The following is a 25,414-nucleotide window of genomic DNA, read 5'->3' on the forward strand; positions in this document are numbered from 1 at the left end:
GTAATTTTAAGATATTCGATAACTTGTAAATTAAGTTAAAAGTCGCACAATGTTATTTAAATTAGGTGTAATAGATTTTATTTTATAAAGTTTGTGATCTTTGTTATGTTAAATTGTAAGAGAATTTCCTTTCCAGATTAATTTAACTTTACCAGACTTTACTCACAACCGTTTATATGCGTAGTTAATTAAATTCTAGTTATAAATAATAACCTATGTTAATCATTAATAATGTCGCTTTCTAATGGTAAAATATTTTTTAAAATCGGTTTAGTAGTTTTTGAGTCTACTCGTTACAGACAATATAAATATTTTATGATTATTAACAGAGAAGGCTTTTATTTAGTTATTTCTATTACTATAACGTCCCTCTCTGTAAGTAGGCCGACGTGTCCTCGCTTATCGAGGCCGCAGTCCCTCCCCCCATACCGCTTTGTATCCCAAATGTATCCTCACATTACATCCCTTAAGATGACATCGATGACAAAATGCCGTAGACCCCATTTCACTTGAATAGAAGCCTGATATATTATTTTTTGACATTTATTTTTTTACTTTGCAGTATAACTAATGTTAATAATATTAATAAAAGAAAATATATGTATAAGAAAGTTAGGACTTTTGTATTTCATTCGTATAAAACTAAAACACGACCAAATCGAGTTCGGATTTATTGAAAATTTTTACCATAACAATGCAGCACTATTCTAGAATCAGGCTGTGATTGACTCCGTCCATTTTATATAATAAAAATTAAGTAGCCTATGTATTGTTCCAGATTAAGCTGTACATCTAATACAAATTTCATGGAGATCCCTTCAGGTCAACTCTAACCAACAACCATCTATCCATCTAAGCTTTCGTATTACTAACATTAGTAAGATTTTAAAATGTCCACTCGAAGCAAGCTGCAACTAGCCACTACTTAGTAACATTTATAAAAACACTAAAAAGAAGGTTTATTTTTTTTAACACCAGGACAGTAAATATAGAATATTGACATGCATATGAAACATTCAGATTAAAAGTCCACTCGGCCGTAGCAGGACGCATTATTAACTCCGTACCCGCGTCGGCAAATTCAATCAAGGAATGGATATCACGAGCTCCGCGCATGTTGATTTTGTATTTTTCATTTAATCAGAATGTCGCAGTATAATCGAGTTCTCCCATGCTTGTTTCAATCTCAAAAACAAATAAATACTACAGCAAAAACTATAGCTCTGTTTTATTTTTTCCTTTAAAAATACCCTGATTTAGTTGTCCATTTTCTAAGTAGCTTTTTTTAGAGATAAAAGAGAAAGTGACCAGTATGCGCCAATACAGTGAAGTGCCTCTACCCATAGACATCGGCATTTGCATCCTTTTTTTCTTAATTTGAAGCGTCAGCGATTTTATGTTGCCAGTATTCGTTTGTTAAAAGTTGGCACCCCTAATAGCGGCCTACAGTAATCGAAGGCCTCCTAATTAGTATACGCACGTTTACCCTCAGGGCCCAGAATTTACACAAAGGAACAATTAGCGAAGGTCATTAGCTATTACCCGACATCGAATATCAAAGGTAATTTATACCTTTGAAACTCGATAACCGAGAGAATTATTAATGACTCGAGTGTCGATTTAATTTATTTAACCCATTCTTTGAGATCCTTTAAAAGGTGATATTATTTTTATTAGGCTTAAATAGACATAACCTATCTTATAATAACTAAAAAATGTATTCGATTTTCACTTTTGAATGAAATAAAGTGGTTTTAAATTTTGTTAAAAATGTTATTTAATGAAGCGATATTGCAATATTAAATTCAATCAAATTAATATTAATCATTTATCAATAAGATATTAATTACAAACAGATCGGTTTACCATTTGAACGTAATATTAATATGGACATGTGTATTTTGAAAATTGAGATGTATTGAATTTTCATCAATACATATTTACTAAAAAACGACTACATTTATGTACAGTTAGTCCCGTGTCGGTCTGTACATAGTGGGTCCCTCTTCTATCGGGTTTACTGAATTTTTAATCAACTAGTCTAATGTTAGCCCGCACTGGGCCAGCGTGGTTGACTATAGCCCAGTCACCCTGACTTAGTGTAGGCTCTGAGCTCCTTAGTGGGGACGAATAGTGAGTTGAATTGGTGATGATGATTCTAATGTCAATTTAGTACTCACGATGGTGGAATGCCTCCAACGAAGACATCCGAGTTGGAGGCGAACTTGCCAAAAACGTACTCCTTGCCGCGTGACGTCTTGCTCTGCGTCACGCCGTCCACCGTCAAAGATGTGTGCTCGTCGCGACGGGCAACCTAACAATAACAGAGCAAATTAAACTATTTAAACTTTCAGAGACATTATCTTAGTTAAATGATAAAGTTATAACCTTAAATAGTAATCGATTATTAGTAAAAACATTTTGTTAGAGTATTTTTGTTATTACAATATGATGGACGCATAATATCTCACCTGAACTTTATGCCAGTGACCGTCGTTCAAATTACTGCCAACCGTTATAATTTGTGCTCCCCCTCCCAAATTGTATCTCAGTCTCAAAGCTCCGTTCACCAGTTTCAATTCGAAAAAGTCGTAAGTTCCACCATCGTCGGTGTATAGAAGTAGACCATTTGGTTGATCTGTCTTGAACTCCAGTTCAAGTGTACCGTTGAGTCCTGCGTTCCATTTGCGGAACTGTGAGTACGGGTTCTGTTTGTCGAGGACGAAGGCTAAGTTTCTGTGTAGAGACAGCGAGAGCAGACAGAAGAGGACGCGGCGCATGGTCGTGACGTCAGCGCTCATCGCGTACACCGGACACGTCACTGAGCGATGTTACACCTGCACCTTTTACGTTTCATGTCTCGATTTCCTGCAACAATAATAAATCATTTAAGGATACCAATACAATACAGATATTTCTAAAACAAGCTTTAAATCGTGCGTACCTGAAATTGAACTATCGCACAACTGTTTAGTCGCGCTTTGATTACCATGCTTACGTGGAAATGCTTACACTACTTGATTAGTTGTGCAACCAAACAGTTGAATTGGCTGCGAAACAATTGACGATCGCACGACAATTGTGCGATAGTTTAGTCAAAGGTGTGCGCCCGCTCTAAAAGTATTCTTTAGAAACAATTGGTTCGATTTTAAATATATCGAAGTGATTTTTTTCTTAATCACTTCTAGAGGTAAAAGTTAGTTTTAGTTCAAGTGGCAAACGCTCTCAATGTTAAGGGAGGTGCCAACTTTTGCACTGTAAAAATCCATTAGGTGCCTAATTTGTTCGGACACGGAAGGGCGGTCGTGCCAAGTTGTGACTTAGCTCGACTTTGTCGTATGAATATTAAAACGAAACTTATTCTGCTCTCATTTATTCAATTAGGTCAATTTGAACATTTATATTTAATTAAATAAAAGTTAAGTGCATAAGTTAAGCGTTTTAATTAAGTGATATAACAGTTTGGTAGCTTAATGACTTTACTTGTCAAAGCGATTTTCGATAAATTTTAATATCTGTCAATTTTTTTACTTTTAAAGTGCCAAATAATTTTACTACACGTTCTACGGAGCGTAGCACTATGCTACGAGTGTCTTCGTTGTTGTACGTAGTTAGTGTTCTTTCAATTTATCTACATTTAATACTATCAATGCAAATACGTATATCAGCATACGTATATAAACATACATATATGGATATGTTTTACATTATTTTACTTGTTTTAGTTACATCTCTTATATGATATCTCTCTTATCGCTACGCTCGACTTGGCAATGCTTGACTCGGCCTCCAATTAGTAATTAATTACCGTAATTAAAATACTACATAATTATTGACTAAGCATTTATAACAAAATAATATGATTTAAACGCACAACATTTAAGTATACTTAATTAAAACGCCTACTTAATTTTCTAAGGATTCTCAGTATTTTTAAACACCATTAAGTAGACATTGTGATAATACAACTAAAATATTCCAAAATCTGTACGTAATATTAAATTGAAATAACATCTAATGCGCTCAGAATAAGGTTGCATTTACATTCTTAAGATTTAACGAACACTATTTTCCCCACAAACATATCCGTCGCAAAATTCACGCCTCGAAAGATAGCGTTCTAATGCAGGCCACACACGTTAGATTTTGCATAATTTAAACCTTAAATACCGAAGAGATACTCAGGTTTCATAGAACACGTAACTGTACTTTCACACGTACTAAGGTTTATCTGGGATTATTCCCAACCGTCATCCCGCTCTGTCCCGACCTGGGAACACATGAGAATAAACAGTTTCAACCGTCCCAACTTTTAGTCCCACTATCACCAATAACGTTACAGATGGTTCCATCTATCGTTCTGAATATATCGTTCGTTATGAAATAAAATAAGTTCCAACCACCCCCTCGTCGCAAAAGTCGGGACGGATGAAACTTTTCATTCTCATCTGTTCCCACGTGGGAAGAGAGCGGGATGACGGTTGGGAATAATCCTTAATCTGTAAGTTACAATTGTGATATTAAAACCTAAAAAGCGAATACTTTGTGAAATTACATTATGAAGGAGGTCTTATGTTTACAAGTGTCACGGCAACGTGACCCACTCATTAAAACCGTCATACAAAACCTAGCGTGTGTGGCTTACATGCCGCAAGTTGAAATAGCGGAGTTGGCATCCGCCCCAAACCGGTTCTTGTCGGTTTCACACAGATTTTTGCACAAATTGCGCGACGCCGTTGATTTGAAGAACTGCCATCTTTGTTTGCAACAACGCTCGGAATCTCCCACTTTGTTTTGGAATTCTGAACTTAAGTTTCAAATTATTGTACTTAAGTACAAAAACACATAAAGATATAAGCGAATATTTAAAATCAAAAAAAGAATAGTAACGACTACATACCTTAGTCAACCAACCCGCACTTGGCCAGCGTGGTTGACTATGGCCTAGTCACCCCGTATTAGGGTAGGCTCCGAGCCCCTCGGTGGGGACGTATAGTGAGCTGGTGATGATGATGACATACCTTAGTACTTAAGCCGTAACTAACGAACAGCCGAAATCAACATTCAATGTTGAACTATTTTTGTTTGCCTTAAGATGAATCCATTTAGGTGTAGTTCAAAATTAACCGATATAAATATCATTATTACAATAAAATGATTCATTAATAATAGAAGATCGGATACATTTTGTACCCCGATACATTGAAAATAATTAAAATAATGTTCAAATCGACATCAAGGGTAAAATTATTACGTCGGTATTTAATGAACTTAGTACAAACAAACGTCAAAGCTACGTAGGTACACAACCAATATTATACATTGTTTTAGAAAAGACTGTGGCAAAATAAATTTATCAAAATTTAATACCTCATAGGAACAGATAATAATACTCTAGTGTGGAATAACATGGCAACGTTAAAATCCCATTCATACAAACTACAATTTACAAAAAAATATTAAGAATAGAAGTAAACATCTCTTTAAACATTCAACTTTGGTACGAGTGCTAATAAATGTTGTCTAGAGTTCGAGTCCCGCAATTAGACTATTATCGTATACCATAACACAAATCTTAACTGCAATATTAGTTAATCAACAAAACACCTCAGGGCTGTAATATTCCAGCGTAAAAGATCTAAGTAAATAAATAGAAGATTTATCTCTTACAGTGGTTTAATAAAAAATACTGAATAGGAAAAAGATGTATCTAGATAACTGACCTCAAAAGCTTCGATATCTCTCCGCAATAACTGCATAAAAGGCCACTTTTCAGATTCATTCGAATGATCAAACAAAATGATGAAAGAACGCTAACGCACGAATGCTCCGGGAATTTGCTGCCGAGTTTACATTCCGACGAATCGAGCTTCTCAAATGGGAATACACCAATCTCTTTTGACAATCAGATCAAAAGGGTGCAGCAAATAGTAAGCAATAATTTGAAAGATATCTGAGAATATGCAATTGACCAGTCTGTTTCATAAAGAGAAAGAAAAATGTATGAATCGATTATGTGAAAAAAGATATGCTCAAGAAGACGCGCAGATATGACGGCTGATAGATATGTATGGAAAAGCAGTTCACCCTGTCCCGACCATAGGACGTAGGACAGGTTAATAATTGCTACAATGCTGGTTTAATCTTACATCATGTTTATGGGCGTCGGATCACTTGATACCAAGCGATTAGAAGCTTGTTTGCCCGCTTTTTTTAGAAAAAAAATTGAATCTTCATTGGTAATCAAATAGAACAATTAAATATAAAATCAGAATACCTTCATGTCAGGAATTAATGCTGCTAATAATAAGGAATATTTTTGGCAAACCTCATTATCTTCAAACGCTTTTATCGAGATAAAACATTTTATTTAGCCTACGCAACATTTATATGAAGGGTTAATATCGTATTCGGAACATTGCTGTGCAGTAAAGTTTAATATCGAGGCTAGTGACACAGCCAATTCAATACGAAACGTGCTTACGTCGCGCCTCAAATTGTTGCTGTTTAATCTATCTCTTTGTTATATATCTTTAGAATTGTACATTTTTCGGGCCGATGTCTTACTCTCCATCTAGAACTTTCTAATAACTACGCCATCTTGTCCTCATTCGACGTTGGAGAACACTGTCACGTGACACTGGTCACATAGAAGTAGTCCTCCATGCCCTTTCTCTATTCACTATGTCATTTCAAGGTTGATAGGTACATATAGATACTTTTAACAGAATCTATACAAAATCTATACCATTATAAAGCGGAAAGATTTGTATTTTTATTTGTATTGGAATAACTCAAAAACTACAAGGCCGATTTCAAAAATGTTTTCACCATTACAAAGCTACATTATCAGTGAGTAACCAAGGCTTACTTTTCGTATCGTAACTCGCGATCAACAGCTATTAGTTTATAAAGCCTGAAGTACTGTGAATGTAGAACAAATTATTGATATTAAATTGTTCCAGTCCATATCAAACTATAAAATCGATCCGTATGTCTTTAATAAACACGGTGACAATGGAAATCGTTTTCAATTTCAATGCCTTATTCAACAAAATAATACTAGCAATGCGGACACGGTATTAGCAGATGCGGTCTTGGGGGGAAGAGGGGAAGGGGTGGGGGTTGCGGTCGTTAAATTCGCATCCCGCGCCCTCTCGCGTGCGGAATGCAAATTGTTTGTACAACACATACCCGGTATTCGTGATTGCTTTGTGCGTAATATGACCAATCACTTTTATTTTATAACCTAAATTAAGGTGAGGTCAGACACCTTTAGTCAAACAATTATATTAATTACTGAGAACACTTTTTTGAATGATTTGAATAAACTAAAATAATAGACTTCAGACTATGATTTTTTTATTTATTTTCTGTATACCTACTATTTTTCCTTCCTTCCGCTATCTAAATATAATTTGGTTATCTAAATTTAAATCTTATATTAAGTAAATCTTTCGTACATAATTGTACGCTCTCTGGTTCTTTTGAGATATCAATAAATTCCTTTTATTACAAAAAACCTTCAGCAGTAAGCTGGAAGTATTTTACTCAATAACCTTTTAAAAGCTGATCGGTAAATATGTCGGTAAATCTGGCAATCTCCGATATTACTCCGCAAATGGAATGTTCCAGAAGCTTGCCTTTGGAATGCTAGATGCCGTTTGGTAACATTCAGTTAACGTAGTATGCTTGTTAAATGGTATAACGAAAATTCTTTTGTCTATTTGAATGTTGCGTATAGACGTTATTTACCTGTGTAGAACATAGAGAATTAAGGTGAGTGTAAATCATTGTGTGGATGAACACATATGTTACTTGCTTAGTGTATTGCCATGCACGAGCGCTTTTATTTTTTATTTTCGGTAATTAAAAAATCAATCGTAATAAAATGTATAGTAGTTGTTTAGTTACGAAATATCTAACCAACAGAGTAACTGCAATGTTTTCAATGGCAGTCGACGCACTCCAACGCCCTCTGCGCACGTTTCTCGTTTCGTTATTGCTTTAATGAAAAACATCAAAGGGGCGCAGGTGAATGAACCTCACTAGTAACGTATACAAATTTTATACTAGTCTTAAAGTACTGGACTAGAGTAAATCTATTTAAAACGTATTTCTAAGACTGAATAAAATTACATTTCACATTATTATACGACTGATAAAGTTAAAAATATATTTAAATCATGATTTTTTATTATTTTCCGATTGAGATAATTTCTTTGAGATGAATCCATTTTAAAACTAAACGTAGTTTTGAATATATTTCACCAAGAAATTATTTTTTAATCTGCAATAATAATATAAAAAAGCAGTCTTCTTGCTTTGAACCGGTAAAAACCGGTTATCGATTATTAAAGCTCCTTTGCCCTTCCCGCAGTTAATAATCTCGTTACATACTAAGCTCTCGTGTAATGAGCTTTTCAACCACGATTCTTACAGCATTATTGGCTTTGCCACATTACTCGGTTACCCAGGCAACTTATGTTAAATGATAACTTAATATTGTAAAGAAAATTCTCAACTTTGAAAAAGTTATTCTCAAAAGAAGAGTTGGTAGCTAATAATGCTTTCATAACAGAGTCATTTCACAAGAAAATATCATTACGCTGTTATGGCCGGTTTCTGGTTCGATAACTTCATGAAATGCGAAATACTTACTTGAGATTTACTTAATTGAAACAGAGGTCAATCTAACACTAATTAATGACATAGTAATGATGAAATAAATGGAAAATGCAGAAACCTAACATCATATGAGGCTGAATACTGAATCTCTTTATTTTGTAAACGCTGGTTAGAAAATGACAATAAAAACATGGAGTTTAAGCGTCGCTTTACTATTTAAAAGGCTGTAACATATTTAAATGTCGTTTCAGTAGCCGGCCGATATGCATACTAAGTAAGATTAAAACCATGACATAATCTCTTATAAGAGAAACCGGACTTACTCGAGAATCTGGCGAGTACACTGATTACTTTTGGCCGACTTTCGGTAACACCCGAGCACGAACCTCTCGTCACAAGAAGCCAAAAGACTTCCTTTTGGCATTTGGCACGACACGCTAATTAAAATCTTTTAAATTGTGTCACATCTTAAAAACTATGCTAATTTTATTTAGAGTACTAATAAATACGTTAAACTGAATAATTCCTAATGATATAGCTTGTATACAATGATTTGATGGGTTTTTTTTTAACAGAAGGCGCAAGTCAGATACGTTGTTAATCTTTGAGATGGTGATACGCTCGCTTTTTTATTTACTCCTTATTTGTAAAATCTAACAACTAAGCAGTACATTGTAAATATTACTAAATATTATTTTACACATTTAATAGCTTAATGTATTCGTATAAATAATAATTTTCTTGTCTTTGTTTGTTTTTCTATACGTATCTTGTAAATTCAATTCTTTTTTTTTTATATAACATAAGGTGGCAAACGACCAAGCGGCCACCAGAATACGTCGCTGCCCATAAACATCCGCAATTGCAGATGCGTTACCTACCCTTATACGACGGAGGAGGAGACTCACAAAAAGAGGATATTTCCTCTTCCTATGCATCTTCTCCACCGTCAAATCCACTTCCCCTCCCCAACCTCTCCTTATAAGAAAAGGATGGTAAAGAGAAAGGGACTTAAATTAGGCCTCCGGCACCATACTCATCAGACGAAACACGGAATTGCTTCCATTTCACGGCTGTCTTCTGTGTGGTCGTGGTATTACACCGGACGTGCCGGCCCTGCAGTGTTAAGATGTTAAAGCGGGCACTACCACTAATTCAAATGTCAATAATCGATAAGCCAAGTATTTGTAAACATAATTAGCCTCATTACGCACTAAAGCCGTAACGTAATGAGCCGTCAATCCGTCGCATTGTTATTGGCTTATGCTATTGCGTTATTACGCATTGCAAGCCTACTTACCCTGAGCTAAATATTTGAATTTACCTGCTTTGTTCTTAGCTTGTCTGTTTTAAAGTACTTCTGAAGGTCATATGTAGCTTGAGAGAGCGAAACAAATATGTCGTTGAGAATAAAAATGATTGCATTGAGAAAATATATTTTTTTTGTACAAAAAGATGGCAAACGAGCAAGCGGCCACCTAAATCCACCAAATTAGCTAAGCGACCGATGTTCCCTACCTATGTTAATGTTTTTTTAAAGACATTAGAGCAGATAATGTCATCTGTTGTTGACCAGCATGTTGTCAATGCCGCTAATTGTACACTTTCCCGTACACAAAAGTTATGGATACTTCATTTTTAAATAGTATCTAGTCGAAAGAGCTTTCAGTTTTTCTTGCTTAATATTCACAACCCATTTGTCATCAAATTGGCAAATAAGAGAAAAATGTCTACAATGTCCAACTTTTTTAACATGAATATTTTTGGCAGACGCGAGCAATTTAAGTTTTTTGCACCTGCTCTCGAGATGTGAACAGCCTTTTGGCACCACACTCCCACCTGAAGAACTGTTCACATTTTTTGTGTTTCATCTTAATAATTAATAAAGAATTTTTAGAAACAACTCGATTGTTGACGTTGAAATAAATCGACATCTTTAGAAGACGTTTGTGTATCGTTTAGCTAGCAATATTTGCTTTAAATGTATGCTTAGGATGGGAAATTAGGTCTATAATTTTGCATACCTAAAAGATATTGAAAGATTCGAAAAAGATATAAAGGACCCTATCTCTTGTATTCAAGACATAAAATGAAACGATTTTAGAGACCTGTTCAAACAAACCTTCCAGAGCCAATATCAGTCAAATAGATTTAGAGACATTGAATATTTTGAACTTATCTATACCAAGGAAAGGAAGGGTAATCTTTTATTTCTAGGGAAAAGAAGATAGTGCTCCTTATCTACTAGGTAGAGACCTGTCTATTTTATATTTCGTTGATAAATAAAATACAATTGTAATAACTCCAACGTAAGAATACTACAAAGTTTTTTCACTGATTCAATTCCATTTCAGGAAGCGGTAAAAATATCGACATCTCCCATCCAATGCGGGGAGAAACGAGTCACACTAACATGTGCATTTAAGTTTACCGCTAACAAATTCCTTAATGTATCGAACTTTTCAATATATCTGTTTTTTTATTTATTTTACACCAACTTTGTGTATTCGTGCAACGAACGTGCGTGTAACGAATTCAATTGTTTACTGTAGTTTTTCGACTGTTTTCATTATAGTCACGATTTTGATTAGAGAACTCAAGATTGGAACAGATTGCTTTTAACCGTCCTAGAATAACATAGGTTCCTTTAAGTAAATAGTCATTGCTAAATAAAAAACATACAAATATTCTGTAATTTTACATAACAATAAACGTTAGATAGAAATAACGGTTGGAACGTTGCGGGGGGAGCAGTAAACTGCAAGCACAGATTCAACCATTCCGCGAGAGTAAACACAATTTAAACCTCACAACAGCCGCGCTGCGATTTAACTATGTTTATATACATTTGAACGTACAAACTAAACTAACATGATAATGATAGCTATGTTAGCAACACGGTTTTGCCAGTTCAGTTTTTTAACAACTAACTTTTGCCCGCGACTTCATCCGCATGGGATTATAATGTAATGAGGAATAATTTGGATTTTTGTATATATTGAAAAACTCAAATACCACTGGGCCGATTTTAAAAATTCTCCCACCGTTAGAAACGTAATTTATCTGTGAGTAACATATACTTATATTATTTTTAAATTTCACGCAGACAAAGTCGCGAGCAACAGTTAGTATAACTATATCTCTTAGTGATAATGCAACTTTTTAATTATTTATATTATTAACATAAAAATGCGAATATTTTCTCTTTATAATATTACTCTAGAAGTAACAAAATGTACAAATGTGGCCTTAATATGCTTCGACTGAATAAGACATGAAAATTCGTTTTATATTCCTAGCCTAATAAGGTGACCTATTTTGCCATACTTCACGACTGCCCTTGAAGTTATTACTGACATAGGCCACTGTCTGGCTAATGAAGTCATCATTAATACGAGTGCACATTACTATTTATGAAGCATCATACGCTCAGTTGTGACTGACAGTTTTAACTGAACAATAATATTCCGCAAGTAACAATTAACATTAAAAAGAAAACATTTTTAAATTTTAAATAACTCAAATTCGATTACTATGAAATTGTTTAAGTTGGTCGTTTCAATATCAAACACATATTTAAATATATCTATAGTTCGTTGCGTAACGTTGAAATACTCGTTTCAGAATATCAAAGGTCGATATGAACTGAGCAAATATAAATAATTCCTAATACTTTCCGTCTGAAAACGTTTCAGCCAGATATATTGGAATCGTAACGGGCTTGCGAAATCCGGCTTTTCACGTCGAAGCAAACTGTTATAATATATCTGTCAGTATTACATGACTATGTTAGCCTTAAAGAAAATTGTATCTTATGACTCGATAAAACATTTCGACAAAACGAAATGCTTAATCTTTGCATAAACCTCTAAGAGACAGGACATAGATTAAGTCCCTAACTCATCTTTGACCACAGTTTTTGTATCGAGAGAAAATACTACGAAGTAAAATTCTAAGATCAGAAAAACGTCAATAAAATTATCTTTAGTACTAAGTTCTTTACATTAAGGTAAGATATCTACGTGCTTTTTCAAGCCGTACAAAAGTCACGAACCTCTACTTGACACGTTCGAGTTCCTCATCAAATAATTTGCACCCTTTCAACTATTGAATCTGTATTAATAGAGAAAGAATTAGATAACCAAAAAAATTTTTAAAAATCTGTTACTTCATTCCTTTTAAAGATAAAGAAGAATTATGTTTCGCCCGCGACTCCGTCTGCGTGCAGTTAAAAAAAAACAAAAGTAGTTAACCTTTATGTTCTTCCAAAATCTGCTCTACAGATATGCCAAATTTTATCCAGATCCGTTCAGAAGTTGAGGCTACAAACTCTAACAAACATCTATCCATCCATCTAAACTTTCGCATTTATAATATTAATAAAATTTCAATAAATAAAGCAGACAAACACATTATGTTGTACGCGTGTAACATTGTTATACGACTCAAAAACTGTACCCTAACTATTAATTGGTACTCCGCGTCCCCATTAGAATACATATGCGTTTCTGAACTCAATGTAACTTGACACCGCCGGCTGCAGGGCAACTTTGTTAGAAACTATTACATGAACACATTCGCAGTATTGCGCATATTGTCGACTGTTTGAAACATGTAATAAAATTTAACTTACCGTAAAAAACATAGGTTTTATTCGTTTTTTTTTACTTGACAAATGTCATATTTAAAGTAATACAAAAATGGCAAAAGCCGAGAAGCGATTAATCGGCGATATTGAATCATAAATGTGGATTTTTCTAACCAATTCGATCTAGAGAAATTAAAAGAAAACTTAGTAATAGTAATTATCTTATGTGTTCTCCCAGTTTATGTTCTAAATATATGCGAAATTTGATCAAGATCCGCTAATCCTGTTTTGAGAAATATAGTAACAAACATCCATACAAACTTTGACATTTATAATATCAATGTAATTACAATAATTGTAACAAAGAAATGGTAACTGTGCCGTGTATTTAAAACATATGAATAGCCTATTTTTAAGTACATTTGATTGAAGTGGCGAGGTTTGTCAAAGTCGTAGATGGAGTGACCGCGCCACAAAGACTCTACGATACTTCACTCGCTATCATCGATATCTCGTGTCTAAGAACTCTCAGCTTTGAGCCGCCTATAAAATAACCCTGCAAATTTATTACATTTAAAACTAAACTGTAGTCGACTAACTTAAATTAAACTAATGCTATTAAGCAGATCTTTTCTATCTTTGTATTTTGCCGCTAACTTTAGACAACCACAAATGAATTACACGAGAGGTCAAAATTGAACCACGGAATAATGGAAAACACAGTAAACAACCTGGTTCTGATATTGTTTGAGAATTATATACATGATTTGATCATCATCATCTCCCCAGCCTTATCCTACTCCCGTAGGGTCGGCGCACAGGGTTTTCGTCCTCCAAAGCACTCTATCATCCGTCAACTCAGTCATCACTCCCTTCTTGATCATGTCACCTTTCACGCAATCTATCCATCTCTTTCTAGGTATACCTCTACCGGTGTACCCCTCCACATTCATAACTAACGTACGTCTTGTTACATGCGATTCATCCCTTCTCATAACATGCCCATACCACTCTAACCTTTTACTCCTTATTTTCTCAACCACTGGGGCTACTGTCAAACTTCCTCTAATATACTCATTTCGTATCTTATCCAATCGCGTTACCCCACACATCCATATACATGTTTTGATGTTATAAACATATTGCATTATATGTTTGTAACCATATTCGTAGCTGGTTCAAATTGTGGCGGTGTGCATTGGTCTGGCATTCCGCGAACACTCCGCTATTGCAAATACCGCGTTTCCATTGCACTGTTCATTTTATCGCGAATAATGAAAATGCAAATACGGTATACGTTTTCAAATGAATTTTATATTTATCTTTTGATATATGATTTTAGAATAAAACTTTGTATGATGTGAACATGCTCAAGTTTAATGATATAATTTCAATGTAAATTACATTATTTCGATCTTGCTTTGTTTCAAAAATAGATATCAAAACCTTCTAGAGTGTTACTTTAAAATAAATAATTTATGTAAAACTTCAAACAATAAACTCTCTACAAACCGCAGGCAAATATGCATAGATTTTTTATGCAAGCGAGCGAGCGTCAACTAGAATTCACCGAAAAAGCGAGGTGACTAATGCCAATAGACATCTGAAATTGCAGATGCGTTGCCTTACCTAAATTGACGTTTCCTCATCACACCCAACTTCCCTTCTAGGGACTAGATATTTCCTACTCATATGCGTCTATTCCATCATCACATCCACCCTCCCTTCCTTTCCTTTTAAGAAAATGGTGGGAAGGAAAGGATTTAGACTTAGTCTCCGGCACACACAGTCATCAGACAAAACGCGGAATTGTTTTCAAATTCAACTTATTCACATAGTTATGGATATTTTATATCTGTTGCAATTTAAACAATTAATTATAGTTAATAGAAGCAAGTATGGCTGAGCTGACAATTTCGTGCTCCGATAAATTGCTGGCTCGGGGCATTGTTAGCGAAGTATTTGTCGTCGCAAACCGCTTGCTACGGTTGTGATGCTTTTGTAATCCAACTAAAATGTACTGTGGAATATCTTTTATAGGAGATACTGAACATTAATTGCTTCAACTGATCATCATTTTAGGAAAACATGCTTTTTTCCTAAATAACGCTAAACAATTCTACTAAAAAAAACATACAGACGAATTGAGTACCGCCTTCTTTTGGGAAGTCGGTCAATTAAACACAAAACTAATGTCTCTTAATTACAGTAAAACTTTTATGTGTTCATGTGAAAAGGCATTTCGACTGTATTTTACTGGGGTTTTAAAAAAAAATAATTCGCACAATTATTTTTTTTATCAAAGCGAAATTTAAAACTGATTTACTATACATACAATTAGTTTTAAATTGTATGTATATTTATTTATTTGAGCACTACGTAGCAGTTCAAAGCGTCATAATTTATGCACGGACAGTAGAGAACTGTAGGAAGATAAACATGCAAATTGCTTATTCTATAGATTCAAATTGAATGATGGTCAGAAAGCATCTTACTGGACTACCATTTGTCGCTGTTTGTTACCTCGTTAGTGGCATTGGAATATCTAAATTATAAGATAGGGGAATATAGCCTATATCATTAAGTGATCATGTAGCTTCGTAATGGTAAAAGTATTTTTCAAATCGGTCCACTAGTTTTTGAGTTTATTCAAAATTTTGGAGTAGAAGTGAAAGATTTTGATCTGTAACAATGTCTATTGTGGAGAAGCTATAACCGTAGGAATTACCAACACCAGGTAACCTTCTAGAACATTTTATATGATGTAAAAATTAGTTTTTCTCCAAAAATAGTCCAATGTCTACAGTATGCTAGCAACTATATATTATCAAAACAATGCGACGTAAATTATAACAGAATCCTACAGCGAAATAACAACTGCACTTGAACAAAGCAATTCACAACTACGAAGCTTCTGTACATTCACAAGTCCTCATAAATTAACGTTAGTTCTAATTACTAACATAATTCGTTTACAAATTCTACCACATTGCTAACAAGCTTGTCGCTAGAAATGTGATATGATAAATTTATACTAGACTAGCTTTTGCTCGCGACTTCAGTGCGTAAAAAATAAAACATGCCTTTTGTTACTCAGCAATTGTTATTCTTGAAGTTTTAGAGTTATATTAATACGATATTGATTGTTATACTGACAGATGCTATCTAAAAAAACATTAAAGTAAAACTCATCACCAGCTTGTGTCAATCCACTGCTAGGCTACATAAAAACTAGAACATAGGCTATCAAATGATCCCGGGAAGACGGTAATCTAGAATGGTCTTTTGTTGCCGTAACATCGTGGAGCCACAGGAAGAGTTTGAGTGCCGAAGGTTTAGGTGTGTTCCTTGGAGACCCCAGAACCTCCGACTCTGTCACTAGAGGATGGCAACCGCGGGAGTATTAGTGGTTCAAATCCTACATAACCCTACCTTCCCCCATAAGGCAAATATTTTTTGAAGATTTCCCCTCCGGCACTCCAAAAAGGCTACATAACAAAGAAGTGTGCATTTACTCTTTATTATGTTAACATAGATGAATCTATAATACCAAATTTCATCACTGTGTGGTAACTATCTTGTTGTTGTAACTGTACTGTCTGTAAAGTTAGTTTGTCCAGTTTCTTCTCTACGTAGGAATCATCTTCATACATTCATTACATGGAATAAGTGTGATATCAAATGCCACTAACATTGGAATATATTTGCATAATATCAATTACAGACAACCGAACTGCATACTATCTAAATGCAAGCTTAATTACATATGATATGATCTCTAGTGTGGTTTACTAAATACCTGTGGTAGAGAAAGTACAGGACTGGGCAATGTAATACACATGTGAAACAATTCTGTATGTATTAGGAATTTAGGTTAGTATTGTCCGTACTTTCGTGTGACCTTATTTTAGAAACACAATTTAATGCACTATGTTGCGTAAAGGCAGATGGGGAACCAACCAATAAAAATATTTAAGACATTAAAATATGCTATTTTGTTTTAAAAACAGCTTCTATATTACAGTTTATGTACCAGGAGAAAATAACTTTGAATTCACACAAAATTTACGACCAAGTACGTATACACAAAACAGCAGTTATAAAACAAAGATAGTATAAATTTGCATAAATTGCTAAACCTGCTATCGTTTTTTGCATCCGAAAAGCAAGCAAAAGCTTAAATTTAAAAGCTTTAGTTGTATTCAAAGCGCAGCGTAGACGAGCTTTATTTACGTAAAGGTAACAGAAGCGAATTTCAGATTTGCAACGGGAAAGTAACGATGTAGTGTAATTAAACATTTGCACCAGAATAACATAGAATATAACTTATTCCCGACTGACAGTAGAGGAATTATTTCGTTTGTATACAGGGTGTCCGGAAGTTTTCGACCAAAGAAACTATTCTTCATTGTACAAGTCTTTCTCGGACATCCTGTATATTTATTATCTAACATTATGGGGGTTAAAGTTAATGTAAATTTTACTATAACTTCCTATAGTCTGAGAAACTAAACCAATTTCAACTTGCGCGAAATATCATTGGAGTACAGTCAGACTAAAAAAAATGTAATTTAACCTCCAAACTACATTACGTAGAAATGCAACTTACCTACTATTATGAATTAAGCAAACAGTTACTTACTCTATGTAAACATAGTCTGCTAACTCAAGTTACTTTAATCTTAAGAACATGAGAGCTTATTTATTTTGCGCTCTACATCAAACTTATCTATATTTGCTTCCCGTGTTTAAATTTTATTACAACCAGTTAGTAGCAAAATATGGCTTCCTAGGTATTTATTTTACATAAAAAAGGTAACAAAAAACTAGAATAAAACATGTGTCAATTTTCTATAAATTATTATTAAACAAAAATTTAAATCCAACACAAACATATCCATAAGATTCTTACGTTTAACTCTCTAGTTTATCTCAAACGTAAAGTTACAAAACTTCGTATTTAGCAAGAATAACTAAGATTCGAGAATAATGTAAGCTTTCACACCGGAAGCGCAATTACATAGATGTGTTTAAGAGCTTAAACGTCGCAACTTGGACAAGGATTTAAGCACCAACTTAACGCTGTTGTATAAAATGTTTAAGCTTATATAAAGTTAATAGCTTAGTTAATACAATGTAAGATTTCCTTCTAAAATAATGGGAGTAAAAAGATACGTATAAAAAAAACAGTTATTAAAAATAAAAAGCAAAACAAAATTTATAGAATAAATTAATTAATGAAAATATTCCATGCCACATCCAGTATTCCATATCTCGATGCAACGCAATAATAGTATTAGTTTGTATACATAATATTTTGTAGCTTCCCGCATTTAGTAAATGTATAATAAATTGTCAGTACGCTTCATTAAAATATTATATTTAGCATAAGTTATTACCTTAAGTGAGTAAATTGTAAATTTTTATTAAGGTAAATAAAGATTCTTAAACCGTAAATACATATAATTCTGATTTAATTCAATTATTTTCTAATAAAAAGCGTAATTTCAAGATGTTACGACGAAAATCCAAATTAATATAAGACTAAACGTAATATAATTGGCAGAAATTGTTAAGCCGCTAGCTGAATATACGAAGGCGTTATGTAAACCTGTAAAACTTTATAATCTCCGCTTCACGTCGCGGTACGAGATCTAATTTTCTTATCTTATTTCAAACCATCTTAAGCCACTTCGATAACGTTAACATTTAAGGATTTTTTTTTAACATAATATAAGGTGGCAAACGAGCAAGCGGCCACCTGAATCCACGGAAATGGAAAGCGACCGCTGCCCATAGACATCCGCAATTGCAGATGCGTTACCTACCCATAATTGACGGAGGATAAGACGCACCTAAAGATGACATTTCCCTTCCTATGCGTCTCTACCGTCGAATCCACTTTCCCACACTCTCCTCTTAAGAAAAGGGTGGAAAGGGAAAGGGACTAAAATTAGGCCTCCGGATCTCTCAGTTATAAATTCCTAGACAGAAGGGTACAATTCGAAAATCACTAATCTGTAAAAATGGATGTATGGAAATTACAGCTATTGTATCGTATCGTATCATTATCCAACTTAAATTTCCCTTTTGATCTTATTAACAGTTAAGTCTATCAGTATTACTAGGTAAATAAACCATCCCCGCGACCAACTACAGACTCAAAATGCCACTGTTTATAGCCTGTCAATTTATAGAGGTTAGTGGCACATTCTGCATGTCGTCGTCGAGTTTCGGCTTATTTTTATGACATCAAAAATGTGAATCGGCTTGTATAAGAGCGGGCGCACACCTTTGTTGTTCATCACCACAATAGTTGTGCGATTGACGATTTTTCGCAGTCTTTCGATTGTTTATTTGCACAAGTAAAAATCGAGTAGTGTGCGCACCTCCATATAAGCTTATAGGAATCAAAGAGCTACTAAAAAGGTGTGCGCGCGCACTTATACTGTTTTATAACAAATAATCAGTTGAAAAAAAGGTAACTATATAACTGACATAATAACTAACAGACAAAAGTTTTCTCTCAATAATTCCCAACATAACACAGTGACTTATCTAACTGGAGCGAGCACGGACTTCATCTCGATATTTTAATTGCCTACGCTGACCCTAACTCCGCGCTAACTGCCGAAGTTGCCCGTTACCGCCACACCTTGTTACAACTTTTATACGTAATAGAGTTTAGTTTTTGATATCGGATGTTACGGTGAGTATTCATTGCTGTAAACCTTTTTTATCCCTTTCAACTATACTAATATTATAAAGAGGAACAATTTGTATCCTATGAATTGAAACTCAAAAACTACTGGGATGATTTCAATTCTTTCACCATTAAAAAGCTACGTTATCAGTAACATAGGCTAATTTTTTTTTAAGATGTCAGCAATTACAGCATATTCTTGAATAATACTTTTTTTAATAAAAAGCCCTACACTTACATCTCGCTTTAGGCTACATGTTTTCACGCCATTAAACTTAGGAGGTTAATATTTCGGATAAAAACCCTAATGTGGGAAAGAGACCATAAGTTGCTGCCAACATCAAAAAAGTAAGATTGCCAAGGTTTGTCATGTCATGTCATTTTGACATTTGCTATTGATAATTTGACAGATGTAAACAATAAAACAAAGTTTCATAAATTCATGCGGATGAAGCCGCACGGGAACAACTAGTGTGTTATATTTAGAACTATTAATTAATTTTATTAATCTATTCCTAATAGACAGACACAGACCTCTTGACAGGTAATCATACATAAATTACCGAGAAAGTTAATTGGACAAAATCATCAAATGCTCTTTCACCTACATTTCCTGTATGCAAGATTGTACATCTTCATAGGACATGACCCTCAGAGTTACGTCAATTGTTCTATAAGAATATGCGTTGCCTCGCTCTTGTGTAAACTCATTGTTAAGTCAACCTTACTACGAAGCAAAGAGCAACGTCAACAATTGTCTTATTTGCAAATTGCAGGTAAAAACATTTATGAATTCACTAAAAGAGTTCATTGTGTAAAAGCGTATTTCCTACGAACAATTGACGTTACTACTGACTTTTTTTTTTAACACTGGAAACAAAGTAATTCAAGCTATAGTATAATTTGTCGATGTCTAGTCTTTAGATTTATAATGTCTTTAGTAAGCGCAGACCTTTGATTAATCCATGCCACAACTCTTTAGTCTCGCTTTGATTCCTATGCGCTTATGGTATATGGAGGTCTACTCGATTTTTAGTTGTGCAACTAAACAGTTGAATTGACTGCGAAACAATCGACAATCGCACAACAGTTGTGCGATATTATACGAAATTCAAGGATCAAATAACATTATGCGTTTATTTTCTTTAATAACAGACTGATATTGTAACTGACAATGTAAAAGGACCATTACAAGGTAAGGTATATGAAGTTAAAGTAATTACTTGGTAATTGTAACGTGATTTCCCACAAGACGAAAGTCGTTACTACGCCTTTCAAAGCGTGTGTTATGTAACTTGATTGTCAGATGTTTTACATTATAAGAACAATTATGTTTTACTCGAGTATGGATACCATCTTTTCCTAGAAACCGTATCGCATAAATTGAATCTTCGAAATAAAGGATTTTTACTCCAATTTATAGAGCTAACACGTCGGACCTTTTCGAACTAACGTCGAAGTAATGTAAGGAACTTTTACAAGGCGTTTTCAGTCTGCAAAAACTCTTACACTCGGATCTTTACGATATCTAAAGCCGATAAACTTTGCTTTTGAGGAGAAATTCTCTTTACTCGTATTTATCAAAGGAAAAGTATATTTTTCTAACTTACAGCACCGACTATTCATAACTTTCATCTTGTTTTCATGAAAATTTTAGATATCTCTTTAAAAATATTTTTTTATAGAAAAAAGTACATTTATTTTCTCCTCTCTAAAGCTTTCAGCATTGCTAAATTTAAAATTTACATTAACTATGAATGTTATTTTTACTAGGATAAAAATAAAATAAACTGCTTTTATTAAACACAAGCTTTTCTCCGCTACTTTGTCCGCGCTTAATTTAAAAATATTTAGTAAGTAGTCTATGTGGTTCTTCCAGACTATTTTTATATCTATACCTTTATCCAACAACTTTCGCATTTGTTGAACATAACAAAATCATTAAAATCCTTTGTTAAGGAAAAATATAACTCAGTTATATACTTATCTAAAACTAGCTTTCGCCCGCGGCTCCGTCCGCGTGGAATTGGAAGAAACAAAAGTGAATAGCCTATGTGTTCTTCCAGACCAACTTCACATCTACACCAAATTTCATCGCAATCCGTTCAGCGGTTTAGGCTACACACTATAACAAACATCCATCCATCTAAACTTTCACATTTAAAATATTAGTAAGATTATAATTTTATACTCATAATATTCACAGACTTTGAACCGAGTGTTTCTGTTTCAATGAATTGACATTTCGTAAGCGCGTGGGTTGTGCCTCCCTCCTACACGACTTAGTTAACATTTAACATGAATCCTTTTTACGCTTGAACTAATGTGTACCTTTACAATACCATTTCTACCTGAGAAGAAAGCCATTAGATATATTATTATACGTCAATAAAGACGGTAGAAAACAAATATAAAAAACTCCTTGTCTATTCTACTCAGCACACGTCCCCGCTATAGAACTCGAAGCCTAACCTAAGTAAGGGGTGACGAGGCCATAGTCAACCACGCTCGCCCACTGTATGTTGGTAGACTTCGCAGATATCTATGAATTTCTTCGCCGATATGTGCAGGTTTCATTACGTTGTTTTCCTTCACCGTAACAAAGTAGGGTAAATTATGTACATATGAAAAAATCGAAAATGACATTAGTACAGCAGGATTCGAAACCAAGACCTGTAGATTACAAGTCAAGTGCTCAAATCACTAAGCCGACGCACTTTTATAAACTATCATATTGTGTCAACTACACAATAAGTTAAAAATTATAACTGAAAAATACAAACCAACAAATTTTTATGATTTTTTTTAAGATTTATTTAAGTTAAGAAGCAACGCCAAAGTGAAAATCACACATAGAAATTACATTTTTAAAAAATACGCGAATCACGGTTCCAAAAGAAGAAAGACGAATTCAGTCTATTAAAAATTTAGCAAATTTGCCTTTTGTATTTAAATTAATATTCTATTGTACGTTTTATTCTAATTTTGTATACAATCGAAATACGATATTGAACACAAAATTCTGTACACAATGAAATTAACGAGCGACGTTTATTCACTTCATTAGCTTTCTGTCTTCACGACTTTTAAACTCGTCTAAAGAATAGAAGCCTTGCAACAAAATCAATAATCGAAACAAGCCAATAACAAACAAAAACAGGACTAACTCGTATACTTCTATATAGGAATCTTTATAAGAACTTTTAAATAAAAAAACGTGTTTAAGTTGACTTTTTAAATGCATTACATATGTATACAATGGAAGATAATATATCTAACAAGGACGTAGGATATAGCGTAGCGTCTAAAGGATATACTCGGAAACTTCCTTACCTTCACAACTTCTATCCACCGTCAGCATCCAAATATTAAATTAAACAAACACTACACACTTTTACATACACATACACTCGAAATTAAGATATAATAAGTTAAGCTTATGTAATTTAGAGCAACTGCCGTTGCATGGCGCGAGCGTCGCGCGCCGACACCGACTGCAGACAGAATGGCGGCCGTTTGCGCGCGCAACCCGCCCACGGGTTAAGCTGGACTTCCACTAAAATTGTATTTTACAAGTATAAATATTTGAACTTGAAACTTACTAAACGTTTTTATACATACAAATTCATCACATAATCAAATAGATATACAACGTAGAGCCCACAAATAGGTACAAATATGTACGAAAACTTCTCCTTAATTGTTCTATCAATTTCGTTTCGTACGATTCTACGAAGTCTGTTACGATTCGCTACACAATCACTACGTAGTACTATGATCCTGTAGCGAGTAGCGTTGCGTAGCGTAATAAAGAGGAAAATAACATTTATAATATTATAAAAGTCACCTTTGAAACTAAGGATTATTGAAACGAGCTCAAACTAGTCTTTGCTTTGACGATTAAGCCCATTTGCGGAAAGGAGATATGACCATAACAATGAGAAAATTATACGCGCCTTTATTAAAATAACTTTATTCACAGTGAAAGTGTTTGCTCCAGAGTGTTATATCAACAAACTTTGTCACCCCGTAATCGCTGTTAATACCGAAAGGGATAAAATTCTAAACCATTGATGAAAACGTACATTAATCTAGACAAAAGGCTCACACTTTGTAACGTTCAGCGTTACCCGCCACCAATCACGTCTTCGATGACAACGCTTACAGAAAAATAAATTCCATCGCTTGTTAAACATCGAAGATGTGTTCCAGCTTCAGTACTAAAGCAGCAATGAAATGTAAAGTTACTTCTATGTCGTTGTTGTAGTTGTTAATAGTAGGAAGAGACAAGTCGAGGGGAAAAAATGTTGATTTTCGGGAACAAAATCAGTCGTTCAGAAGTGCAGTGGGAGAGTACGTCCTTGGGCGGGAAGTCGAGCAATAAAGACGAGGCTGGGCAAATATAACGGTTCATGTTGCCCTCATTTCGCTCGACGGAAGACACGGGTTTCGCGTTTCAAACGAACCACACTGACAACGTTATATTACAATATCTTCTTTATTAATTTTTTTTGATATAACCTATAGTCTTAATATATTTAATTTGTTACAAAAGCAACAAAATCGACAAATAAATCAAACTGCATTCTTTTGTTATCACAAGATTACTTTCGCCCGCGACTCCGTCCACGTGGAATAAAAAAAGGTAAAAGTTAGTAGCCTATTCTTCCAGACTATCCTTAATATCTAAGCCAAATTTCAACGACTTTTAGCCGTTTAAGCTACAAACTCTAACAAACACCCATCCATCCAACCTTTCGCATTCTTAATATTAGTAAGATTTAGGCGCAAAAGTTTTGAAAATATACATATTACGCAATAAATATTAAAGCTGTAATGTATTACAATATTTTTAACAAATATGTTATTTAAAAAATATTTGTAACGTCTTGAAAAAAAAAAACGCTAACGACAAAATTATTTTCGTTCTTCGTAAAAACAGTTTGAAATTCGTAATGTGACAAACATTTTTAAATCGTCTTGAAATGGGCCGCCAGACATCGGTAGATGCCCCTAATGAGGTTACGTTCAATCAATCATAGCAATAGGATACATACACACACGCAATCTTTTTTTTTTATAAGATAAGGAGGCAAGTGGATGGCTGGAACACCAAGATGATCAACGACGCCGATGGACATCCGCAACACCAGTGGAACTACAGATGCGTTGACGGCCTTTGAAGTGGTAGGCTCGCTTCTCGAAGGACCCTAGGTCGTATTGGTTAGGAAATACCGCCGAGGATCGTCCAGATTACACAACGTACATGTATTTTTAAATGTCTACGGGGAAGGAAATTTACTTTATTAAAGGAAAACGTGGTTATATGCGCCACGCATGTCATTTTGTGTTAAATGTGAATGTACCCTTACATCGAGGGATACTTCCAGTGACGTCAGCAATCCGATAGGAAATTGAGGCCAACAAAGGATCGCAATCGGCAAACTGCATGACCAATACTTTCACAAATTGACTCTAGAGAGCAAAAACACGTT

The 25,414-nt window shown here is 34.3% G+C and overlaps 1 protein-coding gene across 1 annotated transcript in view; it reads right to left on the minus strand.

Annotated features, from left to right (window-relative positions):
* LOC106110411 (neurexin-1) overlaps positions 1 to 23,402 on the minus strand; it is a 94,721-nt gene extending 71,319 nt beyond the window's left edge. The window contains exons 1-3 of the mRNA XM_013292236.1: positions 23,253 to 23,402; positions 2,472 to 2,868; positions 2,181 to 2,314 (exon numbers count right to left, since the gene is read on the minus strand). Coding sequence (XP_013147690.1) covers positions 2,181 to 2,314; positions 2,472 to 2,801 — 464 coding nt within the window. The 5' untranslated portion in view covers positions 2,802 to 2,868; positions 23,253 to 23,402. The remainder of the gene's footprint in view (positions 1 to 2,180; positions 2,315 to 2,471; positions 2,869 to 23,252) is intronic.
* Between the last annotated feature and the right edge of the window lie 2,012 nt (positions 23,403 to 25,414).

Source organism: Papilio polytes, unplaced genomic scaffold (genome assembly GCF_000836215.1).
Source record: "Papilio polytes unplaced genomic scaffold, Ppol_1.0 DF820622.1, whole genome shotgun sequence".
Lineage (NCBI taxonomy): Eukaryota > Metazoa > Arthropoda > Insecta > Lepidoptera > Papilionidae > Papilio > Papilio polytes.